A 14,306-nucleotide genomic window follows, 5' to 3' on the forward strand; every position below is an offset into this window, starting at 1 on the left:
CAAGCTGGGGGACAACACATATAGAAGTCCCATTTGCATACAAAACACATACAAATAAATGCATTAATGCATCTATAGAGAAGGGAATCTTAAATATACGTACATTAACATCTTGGTGCTAGTTGGCAAAAAATGGATAATACAAAACTTTATAAATCTCCACAGGTAACTGGAATGAGAATGTCTTATTTTTATAATTCCAGAAAAACAACCAAAACCCCTCACTTTTAGGGGCAGGAGGGAACCAACTGTGTGGGACAGCCCCATCCTTGAAAGAGCGCCACGCTGGGAGCTTCCCAGACAACCTGGTCAACCAGCTGCTTCAATAAGGACCATAAGAAGAACACATCATACTTGAAAATCTTTTCAGGGCTTACAGTAAGATTAGCACGAGAACATGAAAGTCAGCGCAATGCAACTAGGACTAGCACGTACAGGTTGATGCTTGCCACGAAGCCGACCACGGAGCGCATGCCTCTGCTGGGGTCATGGTAGACATCCATGCCAATCACCATCAGCTGTTTCTGGGGGAGAAGACAAAGCAAATGCCAAACCCACACACTCCACTGCTCTGTGTTAACCGCTACCTGGAGCGTTACCTGTTTACAAATAAACATTAATTCTGGAAACAAAGAGAAAGACTGCCATCAACTTGACAGGTTATTTTTCTCTAAGACTTTTTTTTTTTGAAAGGCAGAGTTACAGAGAAAAGCGACAGAGCAGTTGTAAGTTGAACTGGTGCCTATATGGGATGCCAAGAGTCACAGGTGGCAGCTTAACCTACTGTCCATGATGTCAGCCTGATTTGACAACTATTAAACATGCTGGGGGGCCTGGCACAATAGCTTAGTGGCTAAACCCTTCACCTTACTAGTGCTGGGATCACATATGGGCGCTGGTTCACATCCCAGCTGCTCAACTTCCCTTTCAGTTCCCTGCTGTGGTCTGGGAAGGCAGCAGAGAACAGCCCAAAGCCTCGGAACCCTGCACCCACACAGGAGACCTGGAAGAAGCTCCTGGTTGCCAGCTTTGTATTGGCTCAGCTCTGGTCACTGCGGAGGGAGCCAACGGATAGAAGATTTTTTTTCTCTGTCTCTCCTCCTCTCTGTAAACGTGACTTTCCAATGAAAATAAATATTTAAAAAAACATGGTGAAACAGTTCTACATTAGAGGTCAGCTCACGCTTTTTGTTAAAAGGATCACACAGGGACCTCATCGGCTCTGGAGCCCCAGGAGCCCCAGGAGCTCTTCAATCTGGCCTTTTCTTATGATGATGATTCTTTTTCATGGAACTGGATGTTTTACACTTTTATTTTTAATTTATATAAACTGAGTAGGTTCCACATTTTTCAGGATAAAGATTGAAAAGCTCAGGGGTTCCACATTCCCCTCTCAAAAGCAAGCACAGTACAAGAACAAGGATGCCCATAAACCCAATAAACTGTGTTTAAGGACACTGGGATACACTAAAAGCTTAGTTTCACATAATTGGCATGTGTCATGAACAACTGGTCTTATTTCTATTGTTTTCAGCATTTAGAAACGTAACGACTATTTTTAGTCGCTGGGCTTGGACCACTAACAGGCAGGGAAGCACTAGTGAGTAAATACTGGGAAAGGCACTCGGGGCGCCAGAGCAGAAGACCAGGGAGCAGGCAGGCGGCTCTCGCCGGAGAACCAAGCTGAACGAGGACACGGGCAGCACCACTCACCAGAGGAATATCCACTCCCCAGAGCTCACCGCCCAGCTTGCAGTTTATCTGCAGTAAGATTTTCTGGGCCACACTCCGAAGCCTGGCGGGCTGCCCAATGGTCCGGACATTGATGACCTGTAAGTGAAGGGATCACAAAGCGTGGACAAACGCAAGGCATGAGTCACTCCTCAGAAAAGGATGCTAAGTCTCAAGCAAACACCGCACTTCGGGCCCTGCAGTGTGGCCTAGCGACTAAAGTCCTCGCTCTGAATGTGCCGGGATCCCATATGGGTGCAGGTTCTAATCCCGGCAGCTCCACTTCCCATCCAGCTCCCTGTGAACACCATACTTCAGAAATGCAGGCCAGCAGAGGAGGGCTAATCACTCCAATTCTAGCGTTGCCAGTCACGCCTGTGCATATGCCAAAGCAAACAAGACAGCCAACCAACAAAAGCTTTCCCCAGGGTCTCCTGCAGCATGCAATTCTAAGCCCCATAGGAAAATCAGCCTTCCCCATTCGGAGCAAAGGAGTGTGCTCTCAGAACCCAATCACAGGGAACCACCCCATGACTGAACTCCCAGCAAGCAGGTCAGTCCAGGGGAGTGCCTAGGCAGCACTTAGGAAGGGCTGGCTATCCGCCATTCCCCAGGTTACTCTCAGCACATCCACTCTTCCCCAGAAGGCCCGCTGTACCCTGGCTTCTCACAGCTACTTCAGGCTGTGGCACACTCACCTGGGAGGGCACCGGGGACTGCACGCAGCACAGCTTCTTGATGGCCCCGTAGAGGTCATCCCGGGTCCCCATGATAATGCAGACAACCATCTGGATCTTCCCCTGGGTAAGAGCGAGAGGAAGCAAGCCAGGCTTTGGAACTCAGACTGGCATGGCCACCCAGTCGGGGCAGTCGGAGCCTGCAATGCCATGGGCCTTTTACGGAGACAAGGAACTCAGAGATGGTGACCACTGAACCAGAAAAGCCTTCACTCAAGTAGCATGTGTTTGGCTCGGGGTTGCTCTGCATGAACAGGCAATGTAACAGCATACTGAAAATGTCTCCACCAGGACACTACATGCCTGGAGAAGGAAGAGGTTTCAAAACACACAGGGCTACATTCTCACTTTCAGCTCCCTCCAAAGTGGTGAGAGTAGGCAGCTTCTAGCACTCGTTCCACAGAACCTTGAGAAAAAATGGGATGCAGCAGCAGTAGCAGGGACTCAGAGCCCCATGCAGCACAGGGTGAGGCAAGCTCCTGCAGAGTCCTTCAACAACGGTCCCTACCTCTCTAACTAGAGAGTGACAGTATAGCCAGCAGCTTCCGCCACGTGGCAGCCTTTATGTCCCCAGTGTTCAGGACATCTGAGACACAGGACCTCCCAAAGTCTGAATAAAAAAAGGGAGAACTCAAGTTGAGTAAGACTGCCAACCTTCTGTGCTGGAAAATGCCATAAATCAGAAGTCAGCAGTCTACGGCTTCAACTCAAGACTGGTTTGTCAGGTAAGGCTTCTCAGAGGCCACATGTCGCAGCAATGCTATCAGTCACGTGGCCATGATGTACACTGGGAATTGATGGGCTGAACTCAGCAAACACATCTTTTTTTATTCCCTATGAAGATTACTAATTTGTCTGTTTAAATAAATATTTAAGCATACAGTGATGTACACATAGGAAAATCCAGATTTTTTGATTCCTTTCCAAAACAAAAATCAATGTGGCAATACTGCTTCTCTCTCTGGACCACAGGATTGTTAATTCACTACAGTAACCCCTCTAGGCCCACTTCATCCAGTTACGTTACTTCTCTACCTGATGAGACATCTGTGTGTGATCACTCATAAACAGAACAATAACCACACAGAACGTCCTGAAGATGGCAGAGAAATACCACCCCCGCACGAGGCTCGTTCAATTATGCCTGAGAACTGCTGGCTGTGTGCTCTCATGATAAAGGAGACATGAGAAGCTGTGAATGGAGCGAGCGGGTGTAGCCAAGAATATCAACAAACAGGCCTGAGGGGAGCCATGAGGCAGGGCAGCTGGGCGATCAGGAGGAACCTAGAAAATGCACACAAAAATGTTGCTACAAATGACAGACCCAGAGGGATGGATCAAAGCGAGGGCACACACGCTGACCGTCCCAGAACAATTCTCTGCACCAAAGTCTGCAATTCAAGGGTGAGCTATGCCTCCCAAACCTTCCACCTGTCTTTGCTCTATCCCTAATCTTACTCTTATTTACTACCAGATAAGAACAGTGAGAACTGAGCTACTGAGCTGTGGGTGCTGTGACCTGCTCAGACCCAGTGCCCCAATCAGTTAACAGGGCCCAACTGATGGGCCACCTGCCAAGGGCATCACCAAGCAGCTGGTCTCTTGAGTCAAAGCACGGCAGCTCAGGGCTGAGTCGTGCAAGCTGGCACCTGGTCCAAGTAGCTGCTTTTCTGAGTACCACATGTTCGACAGATAATGAACCTTTTCTCATAGCCAAGTACGTGACAAAAACAGTCCGAGAGAGAGAACCAACCAACAGAGAGTCAGGGAAACCAAGGAACATGAGAATACTTTCTCAGTTCAGCATTTCACGTGTACATGGGTAAGACAGAGGTTCCTATATGTCAACAGATTGATGATCAAGTAATTTAAACTCAGTCATTCAAGCATTTTACAACAGACATTTACCCGGATCAGTTAGTTACCTCCACTCCCAGCATGGACTGAATGGTTCTGATGTAGGTCTCTATGCGGTCATCCTTCAGCTCAACCCAGGCTGGGGCGCTCATGCGCATGCCAATGGGGCCGGCTATCTTCTCTAACATGTTAACCAGTTCTCGCGCCTGATCCGTTGCTCTCTTTGGGTAAAAAAGCGCCCAGAAATGCATGGGGATCTAGGAACAACCACAGGCTGGTTTTCAGTACTTCTCGCAACTAATGACATTCTAAATTTACACTCAGAAGATTTTTTTTCTAAGGAATAAATTGCTCTTCACACCCTCAGCTTACCTGACTCCTGTTATTAACAGGGACAAAGATGAGAAGCATACTGCAACACATGAAATACAATATAGAAATTGAGAAAGGAAGTTCTACAGTAACGGCCAACAGTAGGGACAACACTCACCAATACAAGGTTGCAGAGAGGGAAGCCAGGCCAAGGTACACTGTGTGACTCCATGTATATAGAACAAACAACAACCACTGCAAACATCTCTGCCATCAGAAGTCAGAGTAGAGGTCAGAGAGAGAGAGAGAGAGAGAGAGAGAGAGAGAGAGTGTGTGTGTGTGTGTGTGTGTGTGTGTGTGCACGCGCGTGCACGTGCACTGAGGGACAAGAAGTAACTCATTCCCGATGCAGGCATGAAAGGAAAAGCTCGTGGGGCTGGTGAGGTCGTTTCTCAAACCTTGTTACTGATTACACAAATCTGTGAAAACTCATCAAGTTTATCACTTTTAAGTGCACCTTGCCTTTATTGTATTTCAATATAGACTCCGAGAAAGTTAGGCTGCACATGGCCACAAACACTAGGCTAGCCAAAAACATTTAGAAGTAACTATCTACCTTTTATTCTTCAATGCAAATAGCTAATACAGTAGTTGCCTTTGTGGGGCACCGTTTTAATCAAATTTGACTTCTTTCATGGATAAAATCGCTCTCCAGAAACTCTTTGGGGAACAGGAGGAAAAAAGTATTAACAGGCTGGCACTTCAGGGATTTCCACAGCAACTTGCTGGCTCATCCTAAGTTTGGAGACAGGCAAACTAATCAACTGCTCTGCTTAGCAGGTAATTCACATCAATAACGCCATCATTTCAGCTCCCTAATTTTCACATTTTTTAGAACACTGATCCTCTGTACCACTTGAAGTACTTACAGTCAAGATGGAAAGGTCTCTGGTTACTTCCTTAACCCAGTTTAGATCCTGAGATGTGATAAATGAAGTGTTTCTTAGGTTAATTCTTTCCATTGGTAGAACACGTCCTTCAATCTAAATAGAACATAAAATAGCTATCACATGAGTCACCCCAAATTACTATTTAGTAAAACAATGTTTCTGTTCTCTGTGAGGTCTGGTAAGCTCTAACACAAATCCTACCTGTTAAAGCTTTTCAGAATAGCAGGAAGATGAGACTCCTAGTAGTAGAGTCCAAGTCAATAAAAATCTGGACTCACACAGGTAAGATCTACCAGGTACTAATCTTTCATGCAAGCTTCCAACATGGCATCACAAGAAACAACTCCAAAACAGTCTCCTTAGCACCAGGGAATGAAGAAAAATAATCTTTGGCCAGGTCTTAAATACATATTTATTTTTACTTTACTGTAAGGTCAAAGATCTTCCATCTGTTGTTTCACTTGGCAAGTGCCCAACTGCCATCTTTAAAATAAGCCAAAGTCAAGAATGCCATCCAGGTCTCCCAAAAGGGTGGCAGGGATCGCCTGAGCCATCACCTGCTTCCTCCAGGGTCTGCTTTAGCACCAGCTTCCTGCTGCTGCAGAGGAACAAGGGTTGCCCAAGTTACCTGAGTCGGGGGACAGGCATCCCAACTGAAATCTTAACTGCGTGCCAAATGCTGACTCAAAAAAAAAATTACGTTACATTTAGAAAATGTATTTAAGAGACATGAAAGAGGAAAAAAATGAACTCCCAATTACGGTTCACTCTCCAAATGCGGCCCGACAACTGGTACTGGGCCATGTCAAAGGCAGGAGACAGAAACTCAATCCAAGCTCTCCTATATGGTTTCAAGAGGACCACCTGTCTGAGCCAGCCCCTGCTGCCTCCAAGGGTGGACATCACCAGGAAGGCAGAGCCCAGAAGAGATCCCAGACACAAACCCACTGACCCTAACACGGCGCGGAGCAGCCCAGCCAGCGTCTTCAGTGCGAGTGCAAACCCTTCCCTATCCTCCACACACTATATTAAGGACAAAAGCAAAGGTGGAAAACTAAGGACAACATTTCTTCATAAAGCTAACCATTGATTACTGTTCACACCGGAAATAAAGCCATGACGTAACTATGAAAAATTAAAATGGAAAAAAACGTATCCATCAGATCTAAAGATCTAAAAACAGTATGATGGTTTAATTTGTGATCACTAAGCTCACTTTTTAATTATACATGACACGTCCCTGCTTTTGTAAAAACAAAACATAAAAATTCAATGAGCCTAAATCTAGTAGTAATTTTTTTTTTTTTTTGCAGATTTACTTTATTTTCATTGTAAAGTCAGATATACAGAGAAGGAGGGACAGGGAGGAAGATCTGTCTGTTGATTTACTGCCCAAGCAGTCACAACTGCTGGAGCTGAGCTGATCCAAAACCAGGAGCCTCTTCCAGGTCTCCCACACGGCTGCAGGGTCCCAAGGCTTTGGGCCGTCCTCCACTGCTTTCCCAGGGCACAGACAGGGAGCTGAAGGGAGGTAGAGTAACTGGGACATGAACCAGTGCCCATACAGGATCTTGGCGCATGTAAAGCAAGGATACAGCCACTGAGCCATCATGCTGGGCCCCCCACATTTACTTGTGAAAGCTTTTTTTGTTTGAAAGGCAGAGAGAAGGCAAAGAGAAAGATTAAGACAGATTTTCTATCCACTGATTTACCCTCTCAAACACCTGCCAACAACCAGGGTTGAGTCAGGCTAAAGCCAGGAACTTGAAAATCAACCCAGGTCCCCCATGCGTGTGGCAGGGACCTCAATACCTGTGCCATCCCCAGCTACTCTCCATGGTATGCATTAGGACACGGAGGCGGGATCCGACGGCAGGCACTTGCAGGTCTCCTCAGACAGTGGCTTAACTTGCTGCACCACAACATCCAGCACATTGTGTGTTATTACTTAATCAAACAGCATAGGAGCAATTGTCAAGCGTGCTAGAGGACTGCAGCAGCGACAAAATTATTTTGGTATCAACTCAAAAGAAAAGTGAAAACAGCCAAAATACACTTGTAATATGTCTATAATAAACCGGTGTAGGCAGTGGCCCAGGGTGTCTTGTCCGTAGGCAAGGGTTACACTCCTGGGAGCAAAGCAGCCAGCAGCCGGCTGGCACTCCGGGTTAACTCTACGACGGGTCAGCATAGCTGCCTATTCTTTAATGTTAAATCTACAACAGACTGACTTTTGCAGGAAGAGCCCACCGTCTTCAGTGACGCAGCAGTGACAGGATGAAGTGGACAGACAGGCCAGGGGCTCCAGGATCCCAGGCAGCTGATACCTCAGCATGCCGCTGCACTAGGCCAGGGTCCTGGGGAAGGGCGGTCTTCCACTGATGGCCTTTGGCACGGTCAACAAACCTGGACGATCACGTACAGCTGATCTCCAGAACCAGGGCCCAGGGGCGTCTGTACTGGCCTCGAAACACACAGTGTATGTTATGCTGTCTCCTGTGCCGATTCTGTGCAGGGGAGAGGATCACACACAAGGAGGAGGAGCTGTCCAGGTCCTGTCATTCAGTCAAGGACCTCGGATGACATTTCAAAAGACAGAAAAGGCCAGCGACTTCTCAGGAGGACAGTGACATCAGGGGGACCCAGTCACTAGTGCCAGCTGGAATTCCTCGAGCTGAGATAGACCTATTAGATGCTCTGAGAGATTTCTGAATGCGAGACATACACGGCCTACATTCCTCATCGGCAGGAAGTAACTGCAGAAGCCGTCAGGAATTTGTTTCCTTCAGCAACCTTAAGATGAAGGGCTGGAAATCTGCGGAGGGGACAGAATGGGACAGGCTGGTAGCTAGCCTAGAGTCATAAACTGGAGGCCACACTTCCCTACCCTATGTAATACTATCTGCCTACCTGTCGCTCAATAATCCCTTCCACAGAACGTATTCCCTCTCACCCAGGACTTGGGGGTGGCATCGTATAGCCACTCCCACTCCCAGACTCAGGGAAAGCTAGCCAGAGAGGTCAAACGGGGAGAGGTCTCTATCCCAGCTGTCCCCTCCCTGCTCACTCTGTATGCCTGAATTTGTCTGTGATTTCCCTACCTTATAAATATCTTACACACAAACGTTACTTTTTTTAAATTTTCACAGGGTAATAAGAGGTCTGGCTACAAATTTTAAATAGGATCATCAGGCAGTGCCCCATAGGTCTGCCTAATCACTGTGAACTTAATCTTCTGAGCAATAAAAGTCCACAATAAAGTTCAAAAAAAGAAAAGAAAAGCTATGGGCCCGGTGCAGCAGCCTAGTGGCTAAAGTCCTTGCCTGGCATGCACTGGCATCCTATATGGGTGCCAGTTTGTGTCCCGGCTGCTCCACTTTCCATTCAGCTCCCTGCTTGTTTCCTGGAAATGCAGTAGAGGACAGCCCAAAGCTTTGTGACCCCGCACCCATGTGGAAGACCCAGAAGAAACTCCTGGCTCCTGGCTTTGGATTGGCTCAGCTCTGACCTTGGGAAGCAAACCAGTGGGTGGAAGTTCTTTCTGTCTCACCTTTTCTCTGTAAATCTGACTTTCAAATAAAAACACCTAAAAGAGAGCATGCAACAGAGAGAAAGACATCCAGTGTCTTAATCACTTAAAAAGGGGATCAGCCTCGCGGCCCTGTGGATTAAGCCTCTGCCAGCGACACCAGCATCCCAAATCAGCACCGGCTGGAATGCTGTTCTCTGCAAATGCACCTGGCAAAGTGGCGGAAGATGGCTCAAGGGTTTGGGCTCTTGCCACTCACACAGGAGCCCAAGATGGAATTCTAGGCTCCTGGCTTTGCCCTGGATCAGCCTTTGCCAATGAGACCATTTGGGGAGATGAAGCAGTAACGGAAACTCATGCTTCTAGCTTTGCCTTTCAAAGAAAGAAAATAACATTTAAAAAATTAATTAGGGTTTGGATCCTGAAAATTAAGTCAATATTGCTTTTGCTATCTGTCCAGGAATTAATAGCTCCATTCCCTGGGAAATCAGACTAAATCAGGTCAAGGGAATGTAAGCATCCCGACTGGGAATGAAAGGCAGAAAGCAAGCCAGAATGTAAACAAGGCAGAAATTCTGAAATGAAGTTAGCAAGTTACCACGCTGTGTCACCAAACTCTACAACCCTGGTGACAAGCACCGTTTCCCACGCCGTCAGGTGACCTCGTCTACCTTATGCACATCCTTCTGCAGACAGAGCCCCCAGCGCGTCAGCTCACTGTTGGCCATTTCATTCTTGGAAATTCTTTGGAGCAAGCACTCTAGAGCACTGTGGTGCTGCTTCGGGCTCAGGTTGATCTGCTGGGTCAAATCCTAGAGAGAGAGAGAATGGCGAGGATTCGTTCTAAGCATCCCTCTGTCCAGTGTGAGGACCCCAATGTCTCTAAAACAGAACCGTGGAGTGGCCAGTCAGCCTGGCAGTGAAGACGGCTGTGCCCTGCCTCCGAGTCCTGTCCTTCTCATTCCAGTTGCCCACAGTGGGACAGCAATGATGTCTCAAGGAACTGGGGTCCTGACACCCAAGTGGGAGACCTGAAGTGCCATCCTGGCCCTGCCATCCTTATGCCAGTCATCCAGGCAAACATACAGAAATCTGTTGTCACTCTTGTATTTTATCTCATGCTTTACTAGCCACTCAGTATCATCACAAGGTAGGTACTTTCTGCTCAGAGCTTGCCACAGTGTTTGACCTGCTCCATATTTAACTGAGCAATATCTCACAGGTACATGAAGAGTCTAGATCACATGAGTTCTCTGCGGTTCTAGGGCCAATAAACTGCACAGCCACTGTCCAGGAAGTTCACGTGGTTACATTATCATGGGTAGCACCGTGACCATAAAATTATTAGGCAACTGGGAGTCATAAGGAAGGCACTGTGACCCACACAGCCAAGGCAGGAGGGGCAGAGTCAACATGAAGGAAATAAACGTTTTACGGGAACTTTGAGCTTCACTTCGTGATGTTCAACAATCTGATGTGACATATCAGGCAGACATGGAGCAGACGGCGAAGCAGCAGAGCGCGAGCAGCTCTTTCAGAGGAGCAAGAGAGCATGCAGGGGCCTGGCACCCACCCTGCTGGGCAAGCCGTGCCAGTCTCTGCTGGCAGTGAGGTTCTGTGGGACCTGAACCCAACTAGCCTGCGTGCCCAGAATCCACTAGACAGGCCCCATCCATGGCTTCTGACATCATCTCCTCCACACCTTTAACTCAGCTGGAGGCTTACAGGAAATTACAATAATCCAGCACTCGCAGAGTCTCCTGGGTGGTCACCTGACCAGGAGGATGAAGACAGAGCTGCTGGTTTCTTTTTTACCTGGTAACTGAGTCCCTCAAAGGAGGCCGTGACGGGCTCTGACACACCGAGTACAGCAAGAGACACTGATCATGTTTCACAGAGAGGAAAGCTAGGATCTGGGAGAAGGGATTTGCCCAGGCGACAGCTCACGCCAGTGTCAGAGCCAGAACCCAGCCTGCTTCTAACGCAGACAGTACCCAAAGGGCGCTTTACGGGAACCAACGGGACTCCGACCTTCATAGCTCTGAAGTCCTTCTTCATTTTCTCTGGGATTCCAGTCATGAAGGAAAGCTCAGGCAGCAGCAGGATTTCACCTTTCAGGAGCTTTGGAGAAAAAACAGGAGGGGAAAGTGAGGCAGTGGGAATAGGACAGGGCTTCCCTGACCTGCAGATGCCCTATGGTCCAGGGTTGGTCCTGGAGTGACCTCCTGTGGACACCAAGGCACGTGAGACCCCGGACAAGGGCAAGGGATTAGTACTTTTCTCCATCCAGTCATGGTACACACAGCCTGCCTTATCAGGGACAGCTGCAGCTGTCCAAAGGAAATGAAAACTAGAGAAACAAAACAACCCTGTCTCTCCTGGGGCTCTAGACAATGGTTAGACAATATATCCCATCAAACTGTGCTTCCATCTCTCTACCCTGGGCTTCTCCTCAGCCTGAGCAGCTCCAGGAGTCTGGACGCAAGAGACCTTCCTTCAGGCCAACTCTGTGAAAAGAAATGTCTACCCTCTCCTTAATGAGCCCAAAGTTTGCACCTTGCATCACAAGAAACTTTAGTCCCATCTTCAACTAAAATCACTCTTGGATATTTAGCTCCTCCTTGTGAAGACTTCGAGAGCGAGTCAGCATCCCAAACCCTGCACAACTTTCCTCAACCACGCCATCATCAGCGCTCCACCCCACCCCTCAACAGCTGTGAGAGCAAGCTACAAGAGCAACCCACAGAATGAAGGACAGGGACCGGACGTGTACGCCGGACAGCCTGCTCACCATCCCGTGGTTGTTCTGCCTCTCGCTGGGCCTGTGAATCAGCAGCGGCTGGTCCTCTTCCTTCACGGTGATCCCATAGTTTTTGCTAAAGGTGGAAGCAGGGAAACATTTCAGTAACGGCGTCCCCACTCTTGGAGCAACAGTCCAGAGTCTCCTGAGCAGGACTGAGGTATACATCTGCACAATGCCCTTATCCAGAATCCATGTGGAAGACTTTATTTATAAGAGGAAAAAGCAGGTTCACACTACACTGTTAGTTAAACACAAGAGACATAAGACTCAAAGCCAAAGAAAAAGTGTATTGGGGTGCAGAGCCTAGGGAACAGAAAGGCAAAATGATAGCCATGGCTAATGAATTAAACCTCATCTTCCAACTAGACATCTAACAAAATCAGCAACATAAAGACAATTCAAAGCCCCGAGAAAAAATTATATAGTAGCTTCCCAAAGCATTCAAGGAATTTCTGAGAATAATATATTCCCACAAACAAACTCATCTAATCTAGGGCATATCACTCATTCAAGTATTTTGAAAATGTCAAGATGAATGCTATCGGGTAACTCCGACATCCTGCTGAAGTCGGAGATGACATTCTACCCCACCCTTGGGCCCAAACCCGGAGTCTTCTGTCCACCTGTAGTATTCCAGAAACGTGATCTCCTTGCCGTCAGACATGGTGAAGCTATCTTTTGGAGTCTTATTCCAGTCCACATCATCGATCCGGTAGGTGCGATTGTTGTATCGGGTGATGACGATGCTGCCAACCAGAAGCTTACTGCACTCTTCCTGGAAGTTCTCCTTGTTTTGCTGATACATGGCGTGCCTTTGGGAAGGAAGGAAGACCTGGATCCCAGGGTACACACACAGAAGTACGTGTAATGCAGGGCTATCACCACGGCCAGCTAGCAGCCCCAGGAGGCTCCAGTCGTGTGTTCACTTTTTTCAAATAGAAAATAATCAGCAGCAGCAGTGAAGAAAAAAAAATCATTAGAAGCAACAATCACATGTTAACAAGATTCACCAGACTGTAAAAAGAGGTGTTCTAACAATTACCTGCTTTCACCATACTAGAACTCAGGATACAAAAGGCACAATAAAACATTCTCTCAACTATATTCGCTCTTTCCTACCTGCAGGAAAAGCACCAAATCTGAGCCTATCAGGAGCCACTAGTAAGATGCTACAGATGAAGGATGAGACAGCACACACACAGGTAATGTCAGGAACCGTGCCACAAGCAGACAACACAGCAGCGCTTGGTACCAACACACACACACAGAGCCAAGGAAAGGGCCAGGGCAGCTGGCCACTGCAGAAGGAACCTGCCAGGCTGGGCTGTGGGCACCACCATGGCCAGAGGAAGATGAAGGGGGATAATCATGGAGGTTAGTGGAAACAGAACAGAGAAGTTAAGACAAGTCTATTTTGGTGCAAAACACTTCAAACCCACACGCACTTTTTCAACACACACGTTTCCTGTGAACTTTCACATAAATCACTTTTACATAAATTTTTTTTACCTAAATCACATAGAATTATGTGTACCACACATAATGAGGTGACTGAAAATATCGCATTACCCTTCTATGTAACACACCCCAGGCTCAGGGTGTGCACATTTCACAGTGTGAAGTGAATGGATTAGAACGACTAACATGGCCCACGTGTCACAGCGGGGGAAGAGAGCTGAAACTGCTGTGGGTCCAAAACACACAAATGCTGAACTACGAAAGTCAGAAGCAACCAACAGTACAGAATTCATACTAACAGGTATAGTTAATACCCCCTATGAAGATTCTCAATTTTCTCTCATGAAATGCCTTTTTTCTAGTTATCATTTCCTTTTTCTTTACAGAATTTACTCAATCATTTGGAAGGCAATGTTACAGGATCCTGATCCATGGGACCATGGCCACACCAGGCACAGCTGGGCAGCAGTTAGGAACGTCTCGTGGACGCCCACATGGGTGGCAGGGTATACGCTCTGCTCTTCTTGCATATGCATGAGAAAGGAGCTGGGTCAGAAGTGGAGCAGCCAAGGACCCAGGGCAGTAGCCTACTGGTAAAGTTCTCACTTTGCATCCACCAGCATCCCATACGGGTACCAGTTTGTGTCCCCGTGGCCCTGCTTCCCTTCCAGCTCCCTGCTTGTGGCCTGGGAAAGCAGTTGAGGATGGCCCAAAGCCTTGGGTCCCTGTACCCATAGGGAAGACTCAGAAAGAAGCTCCTGACTCCTGGTTTCAGATCGGATCAGCTCTGGCCATGGCGGCCACTCGGGGAGTGAATCATTAGACAGAAGATCTTTGGTCTCTCCTCCTCTCTGTATATCTGACTTTCCAATAAAAACAAATAAAATTTTTTTTAAAGTGGAACAGCCAGACATAAACCAATGCTCCTA

General features: G+C 47.5%; 1 protein-coding gene across 2 annotated transcripts in view; it reads right to left on the reverse strand.

The window, feature by feature from the left end:
• Nucleotides 1-14,306, reverse strand: part of PIWIL2 (piwi like RNA-mediated gene silencing 2) — a 53,061-nt gene that overhangs the window by 24,740 nt on the left and 14,015 nt on the right. For both annotated transcript variants that reach the window (XM_040971265.1, XM_040971264.1), the window contains exons 10-18: nt 12,543-12,731; nt 11,908-11,992; nt 11,148-11,237; nt 9,788-9,928; nt 5,567-5,680; nt 4,394-4,582; nt 2,430-2,531; nt 1,714-1,830; nt 436-524 (exon numbers count right to left, since the gene is read on the reverse strand). In XM_040971265.1, the coding sequence (XP_040827199.1) occupies nt 436-524; nt 1,714-1,830; nt 2,430-2,531; nt 4,394-4,582; nt 5,567-5,680; nt 9,788-9,928; nt 11,148-11,237; nt 11,908-11,992; nt 12,543-12,731 (1,116 nt within the window). The remainder of the gene's footprint in view (nt 1-435; nt 525-1,713; nt 1,831-2,429; nt 2,532-4,393; nt 4,583-5,566; nt 5,681-9,787; nt 9,929-11,147; nt 11,238-11,907; nt 11,993-12,542; nt 12,732-14,306) is intronic.

Source organism: Ochotona curzoniae, unplaced genomic scaffold, assembly GCF_017591425.1.
Source record: "Ochotona curzoniae isolate NIBS_2020 unplaced genomic scaffold, NIBS_Ocur_1.0 contig_21, whole genome shotgun sequence".
Lineage (NCBI taxonomy): Eukaryota > Metazoa > Chordata > Mammalia > Lagomorpha > Ochotonidae > Ochotona > Ochotona curzoniae.